This window comes from Microtus ochrogaster, linkage group LG2, assembly GCF_000317375.1.
Source record: "Microtus ochrogaster isolate Prairie Vole_2 linkage group LG2, MicOch1.0, whole genome shotgun sequence".
Lineage (NCBI taxonomy): Eukaryota > Metazoa > Chordata > Mammalia > Rodentia > Cricetidae > Microtus > Microtus ochrogaster.
Window position 1 is genome coordinate 30302870 of NC_022028.1, and position 27133 is coordinate 30330002.

General features: G+C 44.8%; 1 protein-coding gene across 1 annotated transcript in view; it reads left to right on the top strand.

The window, feature by feature from the left end:
• The first annotated feature begins 22 nt into the window (after positions 1–22).
• The window catches only part of Irs1 (insulin receptor substrate 1), a 58706-nt gene continuing 31595 nt past the window's right edge, over positions 23–27133 (top strand). The window contains exon 1 of the mRNA XM_005360040.3: positions 23–4533. Coding sequence (XP_005360097.1) covers positions 814–4512 — 3699 coding nt within the window. The 5' untranslated portion in view covers positions 23–813 and the 3' untranslated portion in view covers positions 4513–4533. The remainder of the gene's footprint in view (positions 4534–27133) is intronic.

Here is a 27133-nt window from a genome sequence, read left to right on the forward strand (position 1 = left end):
CCCTCCCCGCCGCCTCCCCCCTTCCTTTCCCTCCCCTCCTCCCTCGCGGACTGGAGCTTGGGGCAGTGATGAGTCTGTCCCTCTGGACCGTCCCCTGCTCCCCTGGCTGCCCAGTAGCGTTGCGAGTGGAAAAGCCACTTTCCCCGCCCGCCGAGATGGGCTCGAGTGCGGGCTGCAGTGGACGCGTCCACGGGTGGCGGCAGCAGCAGCAACAGCCGCAGCGCCGCGGTCTCTGCGATTGAGCTGGTATTTGGGCGGCTGGTGGCGGCGGGGACGGTTGGAGGGTGGGAGGAGGCGGAGGAGGAGGAGAAGGAGGAGGGAGAACCCCGTGCAACGTTGGGACTTGGCAGCCCGCCTCCCCCTGCCCAAGGATATTTAATTTGCCTCGGGAATCGCTACTTCCAGAGGGGAACTCGGGAGGGAAGGCGCGCGCGCCTGAAGGGCCAAGCTGGGACTCCTCCGTCGCTGCTGCCTCCCTGCACCGGACTCGATCAGGGGCGGCGAGGGATGCATCTTAGCTTCTTCTGGGCTGCGAAGACTCGGGGGAGACTTGGTCCTCAGAAGACTGCGGCTGCACTCACCCTAGACACACTGCCTTCCCCTCTGGGCACGAAACGCCCTTAAACTCGGGTCGGGCAATCTTCCTTGGCGCAGCTACCTCGCCCTTCGGCTGCCCCTTTTCAGCGCCGGGAACAGCGACGATTTCGGAATCAGGGTTTCTGCTTCCTTCAGCCCCGGAGTGCATGTGCGGGGCCGCATCGCGAATACTCCCCTCACCCAGTTTTTCGGCATCTCCCTCGGCCCCACAGCAGTATGGCGAGCCCTCCGGATACCGAAGGCTTCTCGGACGTGCGCAAGGTGGGTTACCTGCGCAAACCCAAGAGTATGCATAAGCGCTTTTTCGTGCTGCGAGCAGCCAGCGAGACAGGGGGCCCGGCACGCCTGGAGTACTATGAGAACGAGAAGAAGTGGAGGCATAAGTCGAGCGCCCCCAAACGCTCGATCCCCCTCGAGAGCTGTTTCAACATCAACAAGCGGGCTGACTCCAAGAACAAGCACCTGGTGGCTCTCTACACCCGAGACGAACACTTTGCCATTGCGGCAGATAGCGAGGCTGAGCAAGACAGCTGGTACCAGGCGCTTCTGCAGCTGCATAATCGAGCAAAGGCCCACCATGACGGGGCTGGAGGTGGAGGCTGCGGTGGTAGTTGCAGCGGCAGCTCTGGCGTCGGAGAAGCAGGGGAGGACTTGAGCTATGACACTGGACCAGGACCCGCGTTCAAGGAGGTCTGGCAGGTTATCCTGAAACCCAAGGGCCTGGGCCAGACAAAGAACCTGATTGGCATCTACCGTCTCTGCCTGACCAGCAAGACCATCAGCTTTGTGAAGCTGAACTCCGAGGCAGCGGCTGTGGTGCTGCAGCTAATGAACATCAGACGCTGTGGCCACTCAGAGAACTTCTTCTTCATTGAGGTGGGGCGTTCCGCCGTGACAGGGCCCGGTGAGTTCTGGATGCAAGTGGATGACTCCGTGGTAGCCCAGAATATGCACGAGACCATTCTAGAGGCCATGCGGGCCATGAGCGACGAGTTTCGCCCGCGCAGCAAAAGCCAGTCCTCATCCAGTTGCTCCAACCCCATCAGTGTTCCCCTTCGCAGGCACCATCTCAACAACCCTCCACCCAGCCAGGTGGGCCTGACTCGCCGATCTCGCACCGAGAGCATCACTGCAACCTCCCCTGCCAGCATGGTGGGTGGGAAACCAGGTTCCTTCCGGGTGCGCGCCTCTAGTGATGGCGAAGGCACCATGTCCCGTCCAGCATCAGTGGATGGCAGTCCTGTGAGCCCTAGCACCAACAGGACCCACGCCCATCGGCATCGAGGCAGCTCCAGGCTTCATCCTCCACTCAACCACAGCCGCTCCATCCCTATGCCTTCTTCCCGCTGCTCGCCTTCAGCCACCAGCCCAGTCAGTTTGTCATCCAGTAGCACTAGTGGCCATGGCTCCACCTCAGACTGTCTCTTCCCGAGGCGCTCCAGTGCTTCGGTGTCCGGTTCTCCTAGTGATGGCGGTTTCATCTCTTCTGATGAGTATGGTTCTAGTCCGTGCGATTTCCGAAGTTCCTTCCGCAGCGTCACCCCAGATTCCCTGGGTCACACCCCACCAGCCAGGGGTGAGGAAGAGCTGAGCAACTACATCTGCATGGGTGGCAAGGGAGCCTCCACCTTGACTGCTCCCAATGGACATTACATTTTGTCTAGGGGTGGTAATGGCCATCGCTACCTCCCAGGTGCTAACTTGGGGACAAGCCCGGCATTGACTGGGGATGAAGCCACCAGCGCAGCAGATCTGGATAACCGGTTTCGGAAGAGGACTCACTCCGCAGGCACGTCCCCTACCATCTCCCATCAGAAGACCCCCTCACAGTCTTCTGTGGCTTCTATTGAGGAGTATACGGAGATGATGCCCGCTGCCTACCCACCAGGAGGTGGCAGTGGAGGCCGACTGCCCAGCTACCGGCATTCCGCCTTCGTGCCCACCCACTCCTATCCCGAAGAGGGTCTGGAGATGCATCCCTTGGAGCGTCGTGGGGGCCACCACCGACCGGACACTTCTACCCTGCACACCGATGACGGCTACATGCCCATGTCTCCAGGGGTGGCTCCAGTGCCCAGCAACCGTAAAGGAAATGGGGACTATATGCCCATGAGCCCCAAAAGTGTATCCGCCCCACAGCAGATCATTAACCCCATCCGACGCCACCCTCAGAGAGTGGACCCCAATGGCTACATGATGATGTCTCCCAGTGGCAGTTGCTCCCCTGACATTGGTGGTGGTGGCTCCAGCAGCAGCAGCAGTGCCGCCCCGTCTGGGAGCAGCTATGGGAAGCCGTGGACAAACGGAGTAGGGGGACACCATCCTCATGCCCTGCCTCATTCCAAAGCCCCTGCTGAGAGTGGTGGCGGTAAGCTCTTGCCTTGCACAGGCGACTATATGAACATGTCACCCGTGGGAGACTCCAACACCAGCAGCCCCTCGGAATGCTACTACGGTCCCGATAATCCCCAGCACAAACCAGTCCTCTCCTACTACTCATTGCCAAGGTCTTTTAAGCACACCCAGCGCCCTGGGGAGCCAGAGGAGGGTGCCAGGCACCAGCATCTTCGTCTCTCTTCTAGCTCTGGACGCCTTCTCTACACCGCAACTGCGGAAGATTCTTCCTCTTCTACCAGCAGTGACAGCTTAGGTGGGAGTTACTGTGGGGCTAGGCCAGAGTCTGGCCTCACGCATCCCCACCACCATGTCTTGCAACCCCATCTGCCTCGAAAGGTAGACACAGCTGCACAGACCAACAACCGCCTGGCCCGGCCTACAAGGCTGTCCTTGGGAGATCCCAAGGCAAGCACCTTACCGCGGGTTCGGGAGCAGCCGCCGCAGCAGCCTTCGCTACACCCTCCTGAGCCCAAGAGCCCAGGGGAATATGTGAATATTGAATTCGGGAGTGGCCAGCCTGGCTATTTAGCTGGCCCTACGACTTCGAATAGCTCTCCTTCAGTTCGGTGTCCACCCCAGCTCCACCCAGCTCCCAGAGAAGAGACTGGCTCAGAAGAGTACATGAACATGGACTTGGGGCCAGGCCGGAGGGCAACCTGGCAGGAGAGTGGTGGCATTGAGTTGGGCAGAGTAGGCCCTGCACCTCCAGGGGCTGCTAACATTTGCAGGCCAACCCGGTCAGTGCCAAGTAGTCGTGGTGACTACATGACCATGCAGATAGGTTGTCCTCGTCAAAGCTATGTGGATACCTCACCAGTGGCCCCAGTCAGCTATGCTGATATGCGGACAGGCCTTGCTGCGGAGAAGGTGAGCCTGCCCAGAGCCGCAGGGGCTGCTCCATCTTCGTCCTCTACAGCTTCTGCTTCTCCTGCTGCACCTCAAGGAGCAGCTGAGCAGGCTGCTCACTCTTCCCTGCTGGGAGGCCCTCAGGGACCTGGGAGCGTGAGTGCATTCACCAGAGTGAATCTCAGTCCCAATCATAACCAGAGTGCCAAAGTGATTCGTGCAGACACTCAAGGCTGCCGGAGGAGACATAGCTCTGAGACCTTCTCGGCACCAACTCGGGCTGGTCACACAGTGTCCTTTGGAGCAGGGGCTGCAGGAGCGGGCAGTGGTGGTGGTGGCGGCAGCAGCGAGGATGTAAAACGCCACAGCTCTGCATCTTTTGAGAATGTGTGGCCGAGACCTGGGGATCTAGGGGGAGCCTCCAAGGAAACAGCTCAAGCGCGTGGAGCTGCTGGGGGTTTGGAGAATACTCTTAACTACATAGACCTGGATTTGGCCAAGGACGTGAAACAGCGTCCTCAGGAGTGCCCTTCTCAACAGCAGCCCCTACCACCCCCTCCCTCTCACCAGCCCTCAGGCAGTAATGAGGGCAGTTCCCCCAGACGCTCCAGTGAGGATTTAAGCACCTATGCCAGCATCAGCTTCCAGAAGCAGCCAGAGGACCGTCAGTAGCTCAACTGGACATCACAACAGGTGTGTTTTATGGTGGCAAAATCAGACGACACAAGTGCATTTATTTACGTGGGGGCTTGAATTCTGCTCTCTCCCTCTGTCCCTTTTCACTCCTTCCCACAGTGTCCTTGGGGAGGATACACTTTCAGGGAGAGGGGTCCTTGAGTCGCGGTACACAGATGCTCACCCCACGATGACACCTGGCAGGTAGTCCAAGAAGCATGTTGGAGCAGCCATAGAAGGGCTTCTGTAGCACTTAAGAACTAGCGTTCTTTAACACCTGTCCTGAGGTTTGTTAAGAATCATTTTCTTCATATCAGAGTTTTAACTAAATATTCAGGCCAGCCCTTCATAAGGACAATTCTACAAAACTACTTGCTAACATGCAGCCTAAAATGGCCTCATTTAAGATCCTAAGTGCTGAAGGGCTCTGCGTGCACTCGCGTTCTGTGATTTCACAATACCAAGGCAGTGTAAACAGCAGCGACTTTTACTCAGACTGTCTTAAAACAGATTCCTGAGTAAGAGCTTTTTAGGCACACGTATTTAGAGAGGAATTCTTACCTATCTCAGATCTCCAAGGAATGTAATTGTGGGGGACATTTTCTTTTTGTTCTTGTAGTAGGATTCATGAACTGTTTTTCACACACGGACCTACCATCTTGCAGGCATGGCTGCTTTTCTACAGAATATACAATAAACACCACGTGCCTGGGACCCATTCTGAGTTAAGAGTCGTGGAAGTTCACCCCAGCCTTTCTGCCTTGCGTTTCCTTTTCTTGTACTGAAGCATCATGCATACTGTTTGGAGGCTACTGTACGTTTCTCTATAAGATTGCTTAATGTTTTTCTACTGAAATGAACAGGCATCAAGTCAGGGAGAAGAGGGTGTTTGTTTTGGTTTACACTGAATGGAGGGGAAATCTGTGTGGTCTTCATTTATAGGCTATTTGTTTTCCTGTTAGTTCATGAATCGATGCCTCAGAGATGTTGAAAGTTGGCTTTAGGTCATCTGTGGCCAAGGCTGTATTGAAAATGAGAAACATTTGTAATAGGAAGTTAGCCTGCCCTTCGTTCTGTGAGCCTATTTTCTGGTGGTCATTGTGGGGAGGGGAGTGTCGTTCCCAAATAATGTGATGAGTTGGCAAACTCAGAACTTTCCAGAACTGGAAGCAGTTTATCCTGACCAACTGATTACCTTGTGAATTTTATATATGCTTCACAGAAAGATCATTGAAAAGCATTTATTTTTCTTAACAAGTCTCTATTCATAATAAATTAATTTGTGCCTTGGGTTTTTATCAATAGGAGATAATAATAAATAACAGGAACGATTATGTGTTCAAAATGGTCCTGATTCTGTTTCCAACAACTATCATTCTCTATTTTGTAGGGCCAAATAGAGGCACATGAACATTAAAACTAAGATTTTTCTGTGATGTAAAGAAAGCACTTATTTGGTATTTAAATCAATATTTGCTTTTATCACTGGGGCAGAGAGATTTTTAGTGTATTGTTGTCGACATAATATTCCTGGTTATTTCTAGCATGATTTTTGAGAGTTGGAACTCCTGCAATACTTGCTTTGTAAACTGCTTACAAAGAGTAAGAAGAGTCTGAAGCAAACAGATCCAGCAAAGCTCAAATTTAGGGTTTACAGGAGATAAAGGAAGAAGATCCCCGCCCCCTCCCCCCCCCATTTGCTTTCTTGCTTTGTATAGGTTTTGTTTTACAAAATTGATTTAAAAAATGTTTGGTCTTTTGAAGAAACAAACAAAATGACCAAACAGAATCTTCATTGTTTAAAAAGGAATTTAAAAGAAAAATCCTGCTTATGTGGAAAACACACACACGCACACACACACACACACACACACACACACACACACACATACACAAATCCCTCCCTCCCTTTCCGAGACTTTAATGTTCAACCTTCCATTCTTAACTGTTTTAGGGAAAATATGATAATCCAAAATAATCAGTCGTGTCAGTTACAGTGCTGGAATAGCAAGAGATCATACTTTCCCAAATACCAGAAGTCTTCTAAAATGTGTTATCTAAGTTGTGTGTGTGTGTGTGTGTGTGTGTACACGTGCGTGCGTGCGTAGTGTGTTTTTTAAGCAGAGCACCTAGTGCTACCTGGTGCTTGTACACCCTCAATTGTGCTTGCTTTTGCTAAGTTTAAAGGTTTTATTTGCTAGTCAATTATCATCAGAAGCTGAGCGCTATCAGATCTCTGCCAGTGGCAAACAGCTTCTGCTCACAGTGACTTATCAATTAGCTATTTTAACCTCCCCTACCTCTGCTGTGGCTGCTACTTCCCCTGCTTCAGGAAAAACATGCTGAAAGGAATTCAGCTTCCACGAGTGTGTGTGTGTGTGTGTGTGTGTGTGCGCGCACGCGCGCGCGTGTGTCTGTTTGTGCAAGCTCGCGCACTTTCCGAGCCCCTCTTTTAAACAACTCAGCTTGTTTACTTTGTTTCAATGTCAGTTCAAGGAGAGCCGTTTGTGAAACCCGTTGCTCCCGTGCTCAGGACTTGACTGATTCAACAACAATCTTTTCTGGGTCTCTTTTTTTTGGTGCATGTCAGGGTCACCTTTAACTTTAAGTTCTGAACTGCTAGATTGTGCTGTGGAAAGATCACCCCCTCTTCCCCCATTCCCTTTGTCCCCACGTCCTAGTGCAGGGTCCTGGCATTAGTACAGTCATTGTGGCCTACTGTCTGTACCGGGTTAACCCAAAGCCCAAAGAGGAGTGCTAAAAGAACCCTCTGGGCCTCAGCACGATGGTCCCAATACCAGTAACCAGCATTTGCCTTAGATTGGACTTTACTGATGAAACTGTAGCCTGGTAGCCAGAGCACACGTTTGCGGACACAGACCGAAGCCATCCCTCCGGGGTTCCTTTCTTTTTTCTTTTTATTTATTTTTTCTTTTTTGGTCATCCTTTTGTTAAGCCCCCCCCTCCCCCCATGAGAATTTTGGCATTCCTTTCAGTCCCTGTTTTTCCTTACTGAGACCTCCAGGATTCCACGCCTCCACAGCTGCCTCTCTTTACCCCCTCCCTCGATGCTCCCCACCCATGGCCTTTGGAGTTGGCGTAGACCCGCGGGGCCCTGGCACTTTCCCTTTTCCCTGGTCACCTCCACTTCCTGCCTGCACCTCCCCTTTGCTTGGCTCGTGTCCCCCTTCTTCAAACCCCCCGCTTCCGCCTGGGGTGTGAGAGAGGGCCGCTGGGAGGTCCTCCAGGCTCCCGCCCCCGCCTGGATCGGTCCTCGCGTCCTCGCGGGACACAGGACCCCTTCCCGGGCCTCGAGGTTGGCGGTGGCAGCCGAGCCTCCGCCTCTCAGACCGGCGGGTCGGATGTCGGGTGCCGATTGGCCCTTGCAAGAGCCAATCAGCATGAGTGATGGCCGGGCGGGGGCGGGAGGAGGTAGGCTGGGGCCAAGCTGGGGAAGCTCTCTCACCCCTGTGAGAGCTGATTCAAGTCCTCCTGCCCCCAAGCCTAGGATGCGATGCTTTCCGTGTCTAAAGCGTTTCTGCCAGGGTTCTAAGAATGAAAAAGGCCCAGCAGCGGGCTGACAGAGGCCGGAAGCGCCTCACTTCCTCCTCTTTTTAATTGAGAAAAATTCAGGCCGCGACCATGTGACATGCCCCATTTTGTTTTCCCTCCTGTCTTTACTATGTTTTACTACGACGCTGTTCCTTCATCTTCTCATCTCTGCTGTGCAAACAGGAGCTGGCGGCAGACGGCACGTGGTGTGGGATTGATTGGGCTGGCTCACGTTGTCTCTCACGTTTACCTCTGTTGCTAAAAGGGAGGAGGAGGCACAACCCTTGCTTTGGGGTCATTCTAAGAATAACTGTTAACTCTGAGCCACCTCTTCAGCCCCTTCCAGAGGTCCTGAGTTCAATTCCTAGCAACCATATGGTAGCTCACAACCGTGTGTAATTAGATCCAGTTCCCTCTTCTAGCATGTAGATAGAATACTGTGTACATAATAAATAAGTTTTTTTAAAAAAGAAAAGCTCCTTTGCCTTGAAAGAGCCAGAGGCTCTTTCCAATAACTAACCATATACACTTTATTGAGCACCTGCAGTTTACAAAGCACCGGAGTTGGATAAGATCAAGGAAAGCTGATCCTCCCCACCCCTCTTGTGAGGGAACCCAGAGAGCGGGGAAACCTTAGGCTATTGCTTGGACACTGTGTCTGCGGATTCTTTAGGAACTCTTGAAGAGCAGAGTGTGTTCCTTTCCCAAGATTTTGAGGTCAAGTGGATGTGTTTTCCGAACATTTGGGTTTTGGCCAGTGACATCCCACCAGGGCACTCCGAGTTGATGGTTAAGGCTTCTTCTAGTTGTACTGTGACCTCATGACAAAACTTCATGTGATGTATTGCTGTAGGGATGGGAGGGGCCCTAAAGAGAGAAAACTACCCGGTGTGTGCTGCTTCTCCTCCTCTCGGAAGATTTTCTCAGCATCAGGCTCTCCATCACTGACTCCTAAGTCACAGCGGTGGTACTTTTCTGAGGGGCCCCCGGAAAAAGCACAGGTGGGAATCAATGTAACAGTAGCTCCGTCCTGAAAGAACTCAAGTTTCTTGAGAGCAACAGAAGAGAGATATTGCAGCATCCAAGTTTTTAGCTCCTGCCATTGTTTAAGTCTCCTATGTTTTTAAAAATAGATGCCCATAAAATAACCATCTAGCTGAACAGCCCTAATATTGCCTTACGGGAAAGAACTTGAGCTCTAAACCAGCATGCTACTTTTTAATCTTTTTTTTTTCCAGTTTATCAGAATTCCTGGAAAATCAGTTTGTCCTATCTTGAATGATGCAATGGAAAAAAGCTGCTCCAGGGAGTAAGATCTAGCCTCGTGACCTTGATCGAGTCCCTTATTTCCCCTGCTCTATTTCCTCATCAGTAACCGGAGAAGTTTGTTCCACATTGTTCTAATGATCTTTGCATCTCTAAAGCTAGGGATATTTTGGAGCAAATGACTGATCCTCTTTAATGAGTCATCTGTACTGAGCCTTATTTCTCCAAGAGCTGGAGTCGGGGTCCTAGGAAAGTGCACTGGGGGATGAACTAAGCTGTTCTGTCTCACCTATGTGTCAGATCTCTGTCTGGGCAGATGGAGGCCAGGAAGGGAGGCTCTTTGATTTAGGACTGGCCTTTGACCTTTCTTGTTTGGAGAGAGCATTTTCACGTGTTCTGTTTTGTTGCTGTTGTTGTTTGGTTGGTTTTCATCAAGACAGGATTTCTCTGTGCAGTCCTGGCTGTCCTTGAACTTGCTCTCTAGACTAGGTTTGGCCTCACACTTACAGAAGTCTGCTTGCCACTGCAAGCAGATCAAAAGCATGCACCACCACTGCCCATTTTCATATTTTTAGGACCCTTTGAGGCAAACCCAAACTTTGAAGCCATCCCCAGACTAGATTAGTGTCCTCTTATCTCACTTAAAAATAAAATGTCCAAGGCGGGCGGTGGTGGTGCATGCCTTTAATCCCAGCACTCAGGAGGCAGAGGCAGGCGGATCTCTGTGAGTTCGAGGCCAGCCTGGTCTACAAGAGCTAATTCCAGGATAGGAACCAAAAAGCTACGGAGAAACCCTGTCTCGAAAAATCCAAAATAAATAAATAAATAAAACATCCACTGTGAATGTCAGTCCTCTGTAATTTTCTGCTTTCTAAAGTCCCCCATCAGGAGCCTCATACTTGCAGGGCAGATCAGGCTGTAACCAGTGTGGTTCTGAGGCACCGCTCAACATTTCATGTTGGGAATCTTCCCCGTCTTATAGGTAATCAGTTTCTTATTGGTAGTATCAGAGTTCTCCAATGAGATATCCGTTTAAGTCAGTGGACAAGAGATCTGAGAACCTACCTGGGGACTATGTGTGTCTTCCCACATGCCTTTTGTAGTTTCATTTTTCCCTCTTAGGTATATTAAACAGTTCAGTGCTTTTCCTGCAGGCGAAGTGTGTGCTGCCCCAGGACTCTTCTTAGAGTACTTAGCTGAGCTCTTAATATATGTATGGTGTTCACGGACCCAATGTTATCTTGGCTGGCTGTGGAGTTAGGAATATATCCAGAGGTTCTCTTGGAATTCCCATCTCTACACAGGCTTCACATAGCATTAAAATAATAGTCTGTTTACTTCTCACTTAAAACTATTCACGTAGTCTTTTCCCACCTTCCCACTACAGTCAGATTTTCTAGCTGAATAGGAGATAAACACTTCCTTTTATTGTGATGGGTTGGTAATTCAACATAATAGTACTTCATAGTTGTAAGGTTCTGTTTTGTTCTTTTAAAGAAAACCTTTTCCTCAATCATTTCCTTATACTAGAGAGTTCCTAGAAATACCATTCAAGGAAAATGACTTACTATGAATTTGGTTTGAAGTCTATTTCTCATTAAAGATTCATTTTCGCCGGGCAGTGGTGGCGCACACCTTTAATCCCAGCACTTGGGAGGCAGAGGCTGGTGGATCTCTGTGAGTTGGAGACCAGCCTGGTCTACAAGAGCTAGTTCCAGGACAGGCTCCAAAACCACAGAGAAACCCTGTCTCGAAAAACCAAAAAAAAAAAAAAAAAAAGATTTATTTTCGTACTAGTACTTTGGGGAAGTTTTAAAAATAATAGCTATCTTCACGTTTATAATTATGTATTTGATTTATTATTTATTTAATTACCTTATGGATCCACAGCCACATGGCCAACTTTAAAAACTCTTATGAAGCATGATTAATAAAAACTCAGAGGCAGATATTGGGGTTCAACCTGAAGAGCAGAAAAGCAAAGCAGACAGCCTCTGGTTCTTACCTCAACCTCAGTCCAAAAATGGTGATCCTGCCTCTAGGAATCTCAGAATGAGACTGAGACTGAGATCTGTCTCCTCCTGTTTTATAATCCTCTCTAGTTCTGGGATTAAGGGCATGCACCTGGTTTCTATGGCGAGCTAGAGTGGCTAATGGGATTAAAGGTGTGTGTCATCGCTGCCTGGTCTGTAAGGCTGGCCAGTGTGGCGTTTTACTTTTCTGATCTTCAGGCAAGCTTCGTTTATTAAAATACAAATAATGTAACATTATACTCTTAAATGTTATGTATGAAATGTGTTTTAAAAGCATAATTATGAGTTTTTAGCAGAATCATATCTTAATGCTGGATAGTATAATTCCTGCATACTTTGGTGATGTGGGATTCTCCTTTGTATGATGTGAATACCAGTGGTTAATAAAGAAACTGTCTTGGTCCTTGATAGGGCAAAAGAGTAGAGCTAGGTAGGGAAAACTAAACTGAATGCTGGGAGAAAGGAGGTGGAGTGAAGAGACTCCATGTAGCTGCCAGAGGGGAAAGATGTGAGTTGCCAGCTGGAACCTTGATGGTAGGCCACGAGCCTCATGGTAAAATATAAAATAATGGAAATGGGTTAAATAAGATGTAATAGCCAGCCCATAAGAATCTAGAGCTAATAGGCCAAACAGTGATTTAATTAATATCGTTTCTGTGTGATTATTTTGGGAGTCTGGGCAGCCAGAAACCAAACAAGCGTCCCCCTACTACACTTTGGTCTAATATGAAACAGTTTAAGAAGTAAACAGCAGGCAGTTTGAAATGATAAGGTTGTAAGCACCATCAGTTGGAGTCTACTTTTGTCTTATAGAAATGGTAGTATCTTGACCAGTCTTAGTTCACAGACCACAGAGAAAGGGAAACGATGGAGTATGAAAAACTAAGTTGCTTGCCATCTACAATGGAAGAAATGTTTTCCATTTTGATAAGATTCTTGCTACAGGCTCTGCTTTAATCTGTTTGTTAAAATAAACTTAGTTGTATAAATGTCATTTGTGCATTTCTCACGAGTCACCGCTCTTTAAACAATAGCATTTTAAAAATAATAAGTGTATTTGGAGAAGGTTGTGCTTCTCTTTCAGCTCCTGTCTTTTTGGAGTGGGTAGAGCACTTGGGTCAGACGTTAATTGAGTTCTGTTGGTCTTCAGCCCAAAAGAGACTTAGTACTTTTAGCGACTAAGCTGAGCTGCATTCATTGCTCCTTTACCATTTCATGTTTTAATTTGGTTTCTTGCAGTTACGTGTTGCATGTATGTCTTTCTTTCCTATTAGTTGTTTTGTTGTTTGACCAGATACTCTGTGATGCAAGTTCTCCCATCTACACTGACATATTCAGGTCATGTTTCTATCAGCATTGTTTAGTCTTTAGACTGTGATAGTTGTGTTTACTGAAGACACCAAAGAGCTATGATTTCATTCCAAATATATGCTGTATCACAAATAGATTATGTCTCGTGAAGGAAGTTCTAATTCTTGCTTTCGGGAAAGATGTAGACCATGTTAAGTTGTTTTTAACGTCAACATTAAAAAATAAATGGCTGTTGGGCCAACACGATGGTTCAGTGAGCAAAAATGTGCTTGCTGTCCAAGCTTGATGGATGACCTGAGTTTGACCTCTGGAGCCCACAGTGGATATCCTCTACACAAACAACATATGCATATATAACAATAAGACAACACAAGCTTTAGAAAACTATAAAATATAGCTGAGACATACAGGCCCATAGAAGATTTGGTAATTACTCCGTAACCCAACTATTATTCATATGATCTTCAAAGATCATGTCTCTGTTCACTCTTAAATTCTTTGGAGGACTCAATATCTAAATTTCCTTAAATTTTATGAGTTATGGAGATAATCAGATCTTCAGCTGTGTGTGTTCGTGTGTGTGTGTGTGTGTGTGTGTGTGTGTGTGTGTGTGTGTGTATGTGTGCTTGTACATGTGTGAATATAAAATTTGATGTTGGCCATCTTTTTGTTTGTTTGAGATAGGGTTTCTCTGTAGCTTTGGAGCATGTCCTGGAACTAGCTCTTTTAGACCACGCTGGCCTCAAACTCTGCCTCCCAAGTGCTGGGATTAAAGGAGTGTGCCACCACCACCCAGCTATGTTGGGCATCTTTAAGGGCTCTCCATCTTACTTGAGACAGGGTGGAGCTCACTGAGACAGCTAAACTAGCTGCCCAGCAAGCTCTAGGGCTCTTCCTGTCTCTGGCTCCTAGCACTGGGATTCGAGGCTTGCACTGCTATTTGCATAAATACTGGGGCTCAAACTCGGATCTTCATTCTTGCATGGCAAGTACTTTGTCAACTGAACTATCTCCCAGCCCCCCAAATCAGAAGATCTAACAGCTCCAGTATAGTCTTAGAAACTATTCATTTGTTATTTTCAACATAAAATATTTGCTGTTGGCCAAACAGGTTGCTAGCCACATTTGTTCCTCATCCCTCCTCCCTCTTTTCTCAATATCATTGAGCAAGCACTGTTATGCTTCAAATTTTTCATCTTCTATGAGAAGAGATTAAGGCTAGGTGTATGGAAGTTCCTGGATTTCTCATGGGACAAAGAAAGATTCAAATTCAGAAAGTGTAATCCATGTAAGTAGCAATTTTCATCACTCTATAGAACAAAAGTACAAAGCTACCTTACAGTTTAAGACCTTTTTAAAAAGAAAAACCAAAATAACCATAACTTTCTCCACGACAGAAAAATCAGATAAGAATAGTTTTGGAGGTTTTTGAACCTCTCATATGGAAACATGGCCTATCTTCAGAGAGCAAGGAGGAAAGCAAGAGTATTGAAGTATTAGTTCAAACGAAGCAGGAGGGAGAAGGTCCAAGTCGAAAATGAATTGAGCCTGAGTATGGGACTCCTTCTTGGTTGAGTGGCATTAGGAGGCAGGGAGGCTGCAAACGCAATTATAATCTTTCTTTGAATCTTAGCTCCTCTCCTTCAGGTTGGTTTGTTGCGGTGGTGTTCCTTGGGTTCTGCTTTTAGTGCTGAAAGACTACAATCCTTTGAACTCTTCTTCCTTTGGGTTTGAATGCAATGCCCTTTGGGACTTTGCGTTGCTCTAGTATTTTAAAATATGTGGCAGTTCCCTTAAGGAACTAAAAGAGAACCTGTTTCTTTCAGGCTCCCAAGTTTTATTAGACATCTCTGGGTCTACTCATATGATGTGTTTACCTTTATCTCTAAAGTTTTTATGCTAATAAAAAGTAATGTCTCATTGTGGCTTTCCCATTCCTAGCCGATTGCGCTTTGTTCCTATATATTCTCTTCCCTTGCTTCCCTTTTCCATCCTACCAGCCTGCTTCCATGCCCTTTCTCTTCCTAAATAGTTTCCCTTCTGTTTACATAGGTCAGGTTTTCCATTATGTCCTGCTTTCTCCCCTCACCATCTTTTAAGGGCTGTTTCTCCTCCCTCCTTCTCTACTTTTTACACACACACACACACACACACACACACACACACACACACACACACACCAAAACATTGGACAGGGGAAAGGAGTGGTGGGGGGGAGAGGCACTTGAATTTGTCTCCCAGAGTGTGGCTTATTTTACTTAGCAAGCACACTTATCCCATCATCCCTTGGTCTGGTGACAGACATTTATGGTGGTTCTCCTCTTTAGCTGTTGCAAATAAGACAGCAGTATACCTGAATGTGCAAGTCTTTATCTCTGTGGTGTATTGACTTGAATCCTCTGGGTTTATGCCCAGCAGTGGTATGGCTGGGTCATATAGCACATGCAATTTTAGTCTTTTGACGAACCTCCAAACCAAATCACTATGGATAGTGATTGTATTGTTTTGCATTCTTATTAGTAATATAGATGTTTCCCCCTCCTCCACATCCTCGTCAGTGTTTGAGTCATTGGTTTTCTTGGTGGTAGCCATTTGGGCTGACTGGTATGGAATGTCAATGAAGTTCTGATTTGCATTTCTCTGATGGATAAGGGTGTTGAACACTGTTTCAAATATTTATTGGCCAGTGATTTTTCTTTTGAGAACTGTCTATTCAGTTCCTTGACCCATTTATCAACTTTTTTTTTTTTGCTGTTTAACTTTTACAGTTCTTATATACAGTCTGGATGATTTCCCTATCTAGTTACAGTTGAGAAAGTCCCTCCATCCCATTTTGTCAGTTTTCTTTTAACTCTGATGATTGTTCCCCTTACTGTGAGTCTCAGTGTTATTAAAAATGAGACCCACTAGAGTGATACTTCCTCTTCTGGAGGAGCTGGGTTTGATTTCCAGCACCCACATGGTGGCTCACAACCATCTGTAACTCCTATTTCCAGAGATCTGATGCCCCCTCTGGCTCTTGAGAACACTGCATGTGTATGGCACATGGGGGGCATGTGTCCAGGCAAAATACCTGTATGCATCAGACTACATGCATCTTTTTGAAAATGAAGATATGCCATAAATTTACAGACTTTAGTTTTTAAGTGTTTCCCTTTTATTTTAAAGGTGGAGAGTGGAAAGTGAGTCTCCGTGTTCTCTTCTCACAGGCCACCAGTACCATGGCCTTTTGCTTATTTTCCAGAACTGAATTTTCTGTATGTTCTGAAGCTTAGTAACAGAAAGCTGATTAAACTTTCAACTCCTCCGGTCTTCTATGGAAGAATATACTCTGCTTCCAAGTTTAGGTGCTAAAGAAGTATAACAGATTAATAGATCTGGCATAGTAGTAGGCTTCCTGTTTCCCCCCCCCCCCCCCCGTTTGTTTATTTGTTTGGTTTTGTTTTTCCCATAAAGGGAAGAAGAAAAACAGACTCTTGGGTTTTCAGACACAACAGCTGCTAGAGATTGTATGTGTAGTCCAATAAAGATGAAAAGGCATTCGTTAAGAAGTGATTAACAGCCAGGAATGGTGGTACACACCTCTAATCCTAACACTCTGGGGTGGGGGCAGAGGCAAGTGAATCTCTGAGTTTGAGGCCAACTTGATCTCCAGAGAGAGTTCCAGGACAGCCAGGGCTACACAGAGAAACCCTGCCTGTCTTGGAGAGAAAAAAGAAAGAAAGTAAAAAAGAACTGAGCAGCTTTTCTAGGCTGAGGTAAAAGGTCTTTCAATTCTCAAACACTGAAACTGCAAGTGTTCCCACTTTTCTGGCTTTCTTTACTGGCCTGGAAGTGCTCACACGCCCCTGCTGCTCCTTAGATGAAATGGATTATAATTCTTCATGTAATTTGGCAGGACTAAGTTTAAGGATTCACATGAAGTGGAGGCTTTCTGGGCACCAAGGAGTCGTATTGCTGAGAGCTGGAAAGACTTGGTGCTTTTTTACTGGAATTGCTTTGTCTGGGGACAATGTGTTTTAAGCACACAACTGTATACACATAAATTCCTTTATCTTAGTTATCCTGCACTATTCAGAATCTCCACGGGACAGAAGTGAAATGTGGAGCTCTCTCCTACTCCCAGTGGTAAACTACTCAAACAACTTCCAATTTCAACTAAAGTGAGACCTTCTCTAGTGCTCAACACATAAATGACTGATGTCTTTAATATTTTTCCCCCTCAGTGTGGTTCAAGATGATTATTGTGGTAATGAGATGGCTCCTGTTACAAATAGAAACTTTAAAGAATATAAGAATGCATAAAATCTATTTGATAATTATCATTGTTTGTTCACTTTTGATGATTTGCTCCCCAAAATATACTCATAGTAGTAGTGTCTGTTTTCTTCTAGTTGTCCACAATGATAAGTAGTGAGAAGGATTACATGTGAAATTGTGAATTTTTTTAGATATGGTATTGTTTAGCCTTTGAAGGAAAACAAAGGTTTCCCAAACCAGAATCATTAAAATATTAATTATTAAGTCTCAGTTCTGTGGGCTGGTGTTTTGAGTGGGGCTCTGCCCGGAAGTTCTTTTGCGTGTCTGCCTTGGTTGTCTGAGGTGAAGAAGAAATTGTCCTTCATATGATGGTCCAGATAGTGCTAGTTACTGGCAGGGTCCTGTGTTCCCAGGAGACTAGTTAGGACTTCATATGGTAGTAGGTGGATGTCATAGATAAGAGAAAGGATACTAGAGTGTGCATCACATTTGCCACTATTCTGTTTACTAAAGCCTGAGTCACACAGCGTGCCCAATTTTTAAATCTTTTTTTGGGTTTGTATAATATGTATGTATGTATGTATGTATGTATGTATGTATGTATGTATGCGATGTGTGCATGTATGCATGCTCCTGTGTCCAACAGAGAGTGTGTAGAAGTCAAAGGATAGCCTCCAATGTTAGTCCTTTCCTTCCTTGTTTGAGACAGGGCCTCTGTTGTTCTTTGCAGTGTACACCAGGCTAGCTCACCTGGGAGCTTCCTTACTCATTCTCCCATCCTGCCTTAGGAGAACAGACAAACAAACTTATACAATTATTTAGAAGTTAGGAGGTTTTGTTTGTTCATTTGTTTGTTTGTGTAACTTGATTGTGCAGTTACAGAACATGAACTTTGTAGACGACAATTTGTGTGTCACCATGTCAAAAGACTGAGGTGAGAAGTGCCTGGTAGAAGATCGTGTTTGCTGACAGCCCTCACGTGGCTGGCATAGGACCCAAGACCCAAGGTATCAGTGGAAGGGAGTCTAAGGCCAGAGAACACCTTCCTGCCATCCCTTTCCTAGTGGCTAACTTGCAGACTCAGCGAGCTAGGCTAGCAAGCTGGGCCTGATTAGAACTGACTGGGTGAAGGATAGACTGTGGGGAGAGGTGGCCGGCAAGGACTGTAAAGGGGTATGGGAATGTTAGTGGAACGGAAGACTGTCCCCACCTGAGCACGCGAAGGTCCTGTCAGGGCAGAGGGTTTGCTAAGTTTCACTCGGTGCAAGGGCTTTGCACTCTGCTCTCCCCACAGTCACAATTACAATTTTCTCTTACCAGAATCTCAAGTGCCTTAAATGTTCTCGAGGTCAGAGAACAAAACAAAACAGGGCGCTGTATAAAATACACTTGATGGTGAGAGGGGAGGGGATGGACCTGGAAGTTTTATGTGCAGCTAGTTGAACTGCTGCTGTTTACGTTGTGATTTCGGTGGCTCCCATCCACCCACTCCTCCCGTCTGCCTGCTACTCGCCCACCTGCCCACCCCCTTCCCAATTAAAACACACTCTTTGAACCACAGCTAAACAATCACTTCCTTTCAAAGCAGATCCCATTCTCTCTGCTTAGGTTAAGGATTATAAATAGATACCCTATTTTTAAAAGGATGCATAATGAAATAATTTCTGCGAGTGTTAGTTGGAAATCACTGAGAATATAATTAAAACATTTTCTTTTGCCTAAACTTCCCCATTTGTGTGTGTGTGTGTGTGTGTGTGTGTGTGTGTGTTGTATGTGTGTGTGAGAGAGAGACAGACAGAGAGAGCCTGTGTGTGAGAGTTTGTGTCTGGGGGTTGGGAGGAAAGTTAAGTTAGGAGGTAGGAGCTAGAGTGGAATAAAAAGGTAGCATTTCTAAAAGCAGGTCTTTAAACATATTTTGTAGCTTAAGGCTTTGGTCCCTCACAAGTCCCTACAAGGGACGACCTTCAAAAAGAGTGTGCCGGCTTGTTGTCTCTCTGCCTTTGAACTGGGTGAAGAATGTGTCTCAAGATGGAAAAATGAATGGCTAGTGCTTTTAGCCTGCAGCGTGAAACTCACTGGAGGAATGTCTTTATGCCTTCAAAGCCCGCTTCCAGTTACCACACTGCATTTGATGGGCACTTGAGAAAGTGTCCTTGCGTTATCAAACATCCCACAAAAACAAAAACAAAAAAAAAAAAGAAGCCCAAAACCAAACCAAAACAAAAGCATGCCACCCAGTTCACTGGGTCCCTTAGTTGGACCTTTTTAGTGAATGTGCCTCCTTTGTAAGAATAGAGCTTCATTTGACTTTCTATGTCCCACCGATAGGATTTATTGTTATTTGTACACCAGGCACTTTCAGGCTCCCCCCCACCCCCCAGCAAGTGGAATATTTTTCAAAAATAGTGACCAGAGGTGCTTGGAAAACATCGTAGATATAAAGAGTTCTGAACGAATTTCCAGCATAAGTAAGTTGTGTTTTAAAATGGAAGATATATATATATATATATATATGTGTGTGTGTGTGTGTGTGTGTGTGTGTGTGTGTGTGTGTGTGTGTGCATATGTGTGTATTTAAGTGACCAGAAAGACAGACATAGTTGTGTTTTAGGTTCCAAGTTCAAGCATACTTAGCCCCAGCCTCTCTTTCAGAAAGATCACCCTTTCCTGAGAGACAGTGACAACACTTATTCTTGTGTGGCTGCAGGCTTCCTGGCATTCTTTTCTTACAAGTTTTGAGTTGTGTATACGTGGGCTCCATGGTCCAAACTGGTACTCATAAACCTCTGGTTAAATTGACAGCTTGTCATCAGGAGGTCATAGGAGAGCCTTTGATCACAGAAGGGAAAGGCTTTTGAAAAAATCCCCAGCGAAAACCAACAATGTGAATATATTTTAGGGACCCTGAATTATTTCGTTTGTAAAACATTTAAAAAACTAAAGTTAGACTTAATACTATCATATGTACTAAATATAGGCAAATTATGATAGTCTTTACAATCTGATAGAGATGAAAATGTGGGTGGAATCCTTCACAAATGTCTCGTTCTGAAATAGCAATAATGTTCCTTTTGTGTGTGTATAGGTGTGTGTGTGTGTGTGTGTGTGAACAAGTCCTTGAGTGTGTGTGCCTGTGCATATGTGTTGTTCACATGTGTGTATGGAGGCCAGTGGTTGAGAGTGAGTATCTTCCTTAGTTGCTACCCACCCTATTTTTTGAGGTAGGATTTCTCACTGAGCCTGGAGTTTGCCTACTTGGGGAGACTGGCTGGTCAGTAAGCTCCAGGAAACCTCACAACTCTGTTTTCTCAGAACTGGGTTTGCAGATAAACCCTGCTATACCCGACTTTTTATGGATGCTGGAGATCCAAACGCTGGTCCTTCTGCTTGTGTAGCAAACAGTTTACATACTAAGTCATCTCCTCAGTCCCTGCAGTGTATTGTAAAGCCTTGGATATTTCTCCTGTTTTCCAAACTATTCATTTGAAGATTGACAGCAACTCTGCTGCGTTGTGACAAGATTTATTTCTCAGTCCCAACAGCGGTTCATCGGCTTGCATTCTATTAATATAGTTCTTCTGATGTTAATTGTAGCTCACTGATCTAGGTCATGGCTTAGTATTTTTACTGAGGTTTAAGATATCAAAAACCCTGGGTGGGGCACACGCCTTTAATCCTACCACTCTGGAGACAGAGGCAGGTGGATCTCTGTGGGTTGGAGGCCACCTTGATCTACTTAGTGAGTTCTAGGACATCCAGGGCTGTATAGTGAGACCTTGTCACAGAACACAAACAGATAAAAGATATCAAAAGCAAATTTACTTAAAAAGTAAGAAAAGAAAAATAACTTACAAAGTAACTGTGTATCAGCTACCTCTGCTTTTAGAAAAGACCAGTTATTCAGTTTGTAACTCATAAGCCCCCTTCTAATGTATCATTCTGCCTCATTTCTCTTGGGTATATTATTGCCAATTAAACCCTCAGTAAAAATATGTGGGGAGGACTGGGCAAAGCCATTAAACTTAAATGAATTCTTTTGGCAGTTTGGCCATCCATTTTTAGCAACTCTGCTAAAGTGTCTCCTAGGTTCAGGAAACTGATCCCGGTTGCTAAGATTTGAGGCGCTCCCCTTCTGTTCCTTAGAGGTCATTTTGGTATTTGCTTTTGAAGTTAGTCAGTATTATGTCCAAAGTAATACAAAGTTTAGTCTAGGCTCAATTAGCTGTCACAGCAATTCTTTCTTACTACATTAGTTAGGGCTGAGTTTAGTTGTATGGGCCCAAATTCCAGCATCTGGGAAGCAGAGGCAGGTGTAGCTCTATGAGTCCCAGACCAGCGAGGACTATCTAGTGAGACCTTACTTCAGAAGTGATAAATGAATAACATTATTTGACATTTCAAATATGAAAACTGAAGGTAAGGTCTGAGTAAATGTATGTGTAACACCAAAATAGTTTATTTTTTATATAAAGTCTCCAACTCCTCAAGTTCTATCACATAAATATGTTGCTTTATTTTTAAATAGAGATCCAGCTCTATGGGCCCTTTGCAGGCCCTTTGACATTCATGCTAATTCTTAAAGCTTGGCAATATTTCCCACCAGGTATGTACCGATTGTTAAAGAGGTGGCTTCTCTCTGTGGCCTCATTGTCGGTGAGCTTCAAGCATGTGGTGGAATGAGCTTGGCATTTGGGAGATCCTGTTTGTGGTATCTAGGTGTGAAATGAATGAATGTTGCACCATGTGTTTTAGAGCACAGTACGGGAAATATTCAGGTAGGTCCTACCTGTTAATTATAGACATTTGCTTAGTGCCATTATTGTCTCCTGATACAGTGTGTCTGAACATTGTCTTAACATCTCCACTTGTTGTGCAGTAAGCTTTTGTGTTTTCTGTACCCAAAAGTTAGATGAAACCAGCTTTAAAAAGGCTGTATATTATGTGGTTAAGAATTTCTAAAGACTCGGATATTTGTAGAGCAGACAGGAAAGAATATTTTGGTTAATGACTATAATGAGGTGCTAGTGAATTATTACATCCTGGTTGTAATAGTGGTTCTCTGGAGTTCTACTTCAAGCCCTCCTACAGCTTCTGTTCCTGAGAACAGGTCAGACAAGGAAGCTGTAAAGGGCCAGCTTCCCCAGGCAACAAGTAGGATGCTCTGAGAGAAGGTGCAAGGACTTCTGGCCCCTTCCATGAATCGGAAGGGTGGACTAGAGACAACAGTTCACAGTTTCCTTATAAACTCATGGCCCTGTATACTGTCTGTATATAAGTATTTCATTAGTTGTATGCTTGTGGCTTTACCAACCATGAGTAAGGCTGTCTCCTGACTTCCAGATGAAACAAAGTCGGTGTGTTCTGATGTCACAGAGATATAGAATAAGGATATAGAATAAAAGTAAGGATATAAGAAGATAAGGATATAGAAGAAAAGTGAGTAGTGTTTGAAATTAGTGTGTCTGCTTGAGAGAAATTGTCCAAGGTGAATGAGCTGGAACAGGTGGCAACTGGAAACACCAGTGTGTGTTAAACCACATGTTCATGGAGGTTGTGAATCCTAGATTATGTTCCAGGGTTGGATGTTAGGGATTCTCAGTGGGTGTCAAGTTTTCTTTTAAAGATTATGTTCAAAACTGGTAATGTAGCTACATATTAATCCTTTCCCAAAATTTTGTAGATAAAAATAACATGAGAAAATTATTTAACACACTTGCTTTTCTCTGGTATATTTCTTACACAAATTGGGAGCCAAGATTAATGTCTTGAAACTGGTCTTATACAAGAAACTTTTATTTTGGTATGACTATGTATTTTACAAGTAAAGATCTTCAGGAATATTCCTGTTAAATCTCTACCTGTCTGGAGGAAATACTGCAGCTTTTGAGATTATTTTCTGTAGGGGTAACAACTGCTATGCTAGGACATTCCTTCTGAGATGACTCATTCTGATTTTGTTAGTGGTAATGCATGATATGTCTGACATTTAAATTTTTTTAATTGAGGCTTTTAAGTTATTATTTAAATGAAGATATTCAGACTATGATGCATGACATAACTTTTTCTGGAGAGATGTAACACACACACATACACATCTATATATTAAAAGGAATAATATATAAATACATTACCAGTTTTGAATATAATCTTTAAAAGAAAACTTAACACCCACTGAAAATCCCTAACATACACACACACACACACACACACACACACACATCCCCTCATCCCAGAAAGGGATCCTATGACCAACCAAAGAAAGTACAGGTATCACCTAAGTTCAATTTGTTGAAACAACGTCTTTTATTGGGATTACTTGCAGGAGTATGGATGAAGGGTTACTTACAGGAGTAGAAATTACTGAAGACGCTATCACTAAGGCACACACCACCATGGGAGACAGCTCACAAAAGTTGGGAAGCCTGGAGCACACTCCACAGCCCGTAGGGAGCTCACAAGTCTGAAGAGCATCCTTTCTAGGTTACTCTGTTCTAAACCTCTTCCAGCCAATTCAGTTGGTTTTTTCTTCTTCCAGGCTTTCTGGTCTTGTCTCGTAGTCATCTTTGCAGCTTTACTTGCCTCAGAGTCTTCTTCAAAGCTCTGCTCTTTTCCATCTGAGGGAGAACTCCTGGCTTTTATAGCTTAATCTGACAGATTTAGTGAATCTGGTCAGTTTCAGGAACTTCCTGACACTAGTTTGAGTTGTTTGCCGAAGGGATGGAATGTTTTAGTCTTCGATGAAACTGTTGCACTAGACCTCATGATTGTTGGCAGCCCATATTCCTGAGAAGCAACTTTAACAACCGTAAGTCAGTGCTGTGTGCACTATCATTTGCTTCTGTTTTCAGAAACTCCTTACTTCCAAGTTACTCAAGTCAGCCCTCACCCCTCCTACCTCCTTCTGTGAGGGCACTCCATGCATTTGAAATGCATGTTGAGTCTCTTGTCACTTTATTATTTCCATCCTATGGCCATTGAACTCACAAATGATTTAGTTAACTTTGCACATACTTGAGTTCTCTATGTATGCTATAAAGTACTATGGGTTTTGCAAAGTGCTTAATGTCTTGTGTTCACCATTAGATTGTCACACAGAGTAATTTAATCTTAAGATTTCCTTCTGATCAACATTGAACTTTCCCCGGTCTTACAACAGTCACCAGTCTCTGAATTATCTATGTTCTGGTAATTCTTTTAGTATGTTAGTTACTGTATCAGATTGACTCCTTTTATATAGTAATATGCGTGAAAGGTTCATTTGCATCTTTACATGGCTTGTATATTCCCTTTGTTTTATTGATGATTAATAACCCATTATGGCTGTACCACAGTTTGCTTGGCCAGTCAATTGGCTTATTATGACATTTCTTTTTACATGTGTTTGAAGACCCTTGTGAAGCCAGTCATTGATTTTCCCTTTAATCATTTTTTAGTTTACAGTTATGGCTCTTTTCAAACCTTCTATTAACCCTGTGGTTGTTTCTGAAACCTATACAAAATATTTTTCATGCCCTGCATTGTTGTGCCCTGCTCCTGATCATCCTAGGCTCCAGCTGGTGATGGCTTTCCACTTTCTGTTTCTTCTGACTTTATTGTGTTCTATGTCAGTGCTATTTGTTCATTGAAGCAGCCATCTAGGTAATCTTTGGCCATCTTAAGGCAACTGTGATCCTCAGGGATCCAGGGCAAAATCCTGTACTTTTTGGGTGAGATGTGGTTGGCGAAGATGGAGGAGGGGAAGAAAGGAGTCACCAGGGTGCACAGAAAAAAGTACTAAAAATCCCAAGCCATTTATTTGTGCTTCCTAGTGCAATTCCGCATACTCCTCCCTTTCCCTTTGCAAACACAGAATTTCCATCACCCCTCCACCCCTGAAATGGTTTCAGATTGTTCAGCAGTTTTAGCAATAAAATTCCTGATATAGTAGATCATAAAGATTATATCTGGCATCTCTTACAACTGTGTATGCAAGAGAGGAAGAGAGATTCTTGTTATCTTAACCTTGAATTACACATGCAATTCTTCAGACACATTCTCTTATGACCAGTTTTGTGCTATATACTTGTTGACTAGAAAATTTGTTTTTAATAGCAAACCCATGGTTTTGTTTTTTCTCTTCCTTTTTTTCTATTTTGTTCTCTTCTCTTCTCTCTCTTTCTTTTTTAAAACACAGTCCTTTCACTAAAATGAATCACTTGTTCAAAGTTGTTTTTCTTTAACCAAAAGTCTTAAGGTCTTTGTGAGCCGTGTGTAGAAAATAGGAATATATATCTTCTAATGGCTTGTATTTCAAAGTTTCCAGAAATAGTCTTCATGGAGCTCCATACATAGGTCATTAGCTCACAGGCATCTGTGGTGTCCTCTATAGCATTTCTGTCCCTGCTTGACCATGCACATTCCATATTGTCACCAGAGTGTCCAAGACCCTGGGCTATGTCTGTGTGCGGGGTGTACTCGATGCTCGGGAGTACATACGCTGGGCTATTTATGAAGCTTCAGCTGACGGCTGAAGAGCAAAAGATTCTATTTGGGGGCGTGTCCTAGCTGTGAATTTCTGTGGTGGAAAAAAAAAACTGTAGCTAACACATGAAAGAGGATGCAGCAGCGGTAACTTATTGCTTCCTGTTCTGTTGATAAGGATACTTAGAGCAGCTTAAGTCTTGAGTTCTGCTTTCCTGATCCAAGAGTTCTTGTAATCGTCTTCTCTAAGAGGATTAGAAATTTCAAAAAAGTGCGTGTGGAGGGAAATGAGTATTTACCATTGTTTCCTTTCTCCTGTCCTTATGAAATCCTTCCATTTCCTACAACTCATTATCCTTGTTCAGCTAAGTGCAAAACTGCCGAGGTCCCATTCTTCCCTGACTGTGTTTTGTGATTGTGACTAAAGAGTACGGGCTTACCCATTCCGTGTACATCTCTAATGTCACACCAGGGTGATTGCTATAGGTTAGCGGACCCAGTGACAGCGCGTAACCGGTGTAATCAGAAAAAGAAGACGTGTGGATTTTCTTCCTGCCTCCTTGGGGAGCCTGTCATTCTTTGACCTAATTTTCTGGTTCATAAACTTGGAGGAAGCAATATTTCTCCAATCCATCTTCCCATGTTGTCTGGAGGGTCAAATGAAAGGCTGAGTGGGAGCGTGTTTGTAAGCTGCCAATTGCCTGTGGAGGGGGAGGTTCATGGTGGTCTGCATCCCTCCTACCAACTCCCTTTCACCTTCAGATGGCAAGGATGCTTTGGGTGTGTGTTGTTTCCGGATTAGAAATATTTTTCCAATTCAACCAGCTTGCCTGGCGTCTTGGCTGCAGGAGTGAGCGTGATTGAGTGTGTGAAGATGTGCATTCGCGTTGACTCCGCAGCTCAGATATTTATTTCACGGAATGAGCATGTTGTGCTGGTACATTCTAGGAAATTGGGTTGCATTCATTAGCTTGGCATAGTAAAAAAAAAGTGTTTTCCATGCAAGCAAAATTATTTTATAAACTATAACTATGTGTTAGGATTAAAGCCCGAAACCTGTTTATTAAACTTAAAAAGAGGAGTGTATATATACAGCTTAGAGTTCCTGTGGATTTAATTAATATTAACTATGAAAGATACAAATAGTACTGAGTGTTCTTCCTTTTACAATTTGCTTGGAGATAAGTCTCTGTATTCCTGACTCTGAGCTTTCCTCCGTGGGGAGACCCCCCTGTTACAGTCTGGGCTGGGCAGAAAGGAGACCATCTTGAAGAGATGGATAAAATGTAGCTCGCCTATTTACTAAGCAAGCTAGATCAGCTCTTCTACATCGGCCACAGGATTTAAAGTTTACATGTCCCAAGGGAATGATTTGTGGGGGGCAAGAACTAGTCAAACCCTCTGCATGTCCACGCTCATTGTTCAAGGATAACAGATAGTGCTGGCCAAGTCATTTGTGGCTTGAAGGTGTGCTCTGTGTTTACCGGAATGGTAGCTGGTTATGTACAGTTGCATACTGGGTCCAGTCTGTGTTTGGCAACTTCAGAGATTTCCGAAGAGACAGTGACAGCATACGGCATAGGTATTGAGGGTGTCAAAGCGGAGCCCCCTTTTCTGTGCCTAGGTGCTTGGTATTGTATTAGCCAGATGTTCCCTAGCTCCTCTGCTTGTTTGTGTTTCAAAGTTATTTCTGGTAACTTCATTAGACTGGGAAAAAACAAAGTAAACAAAAAGAG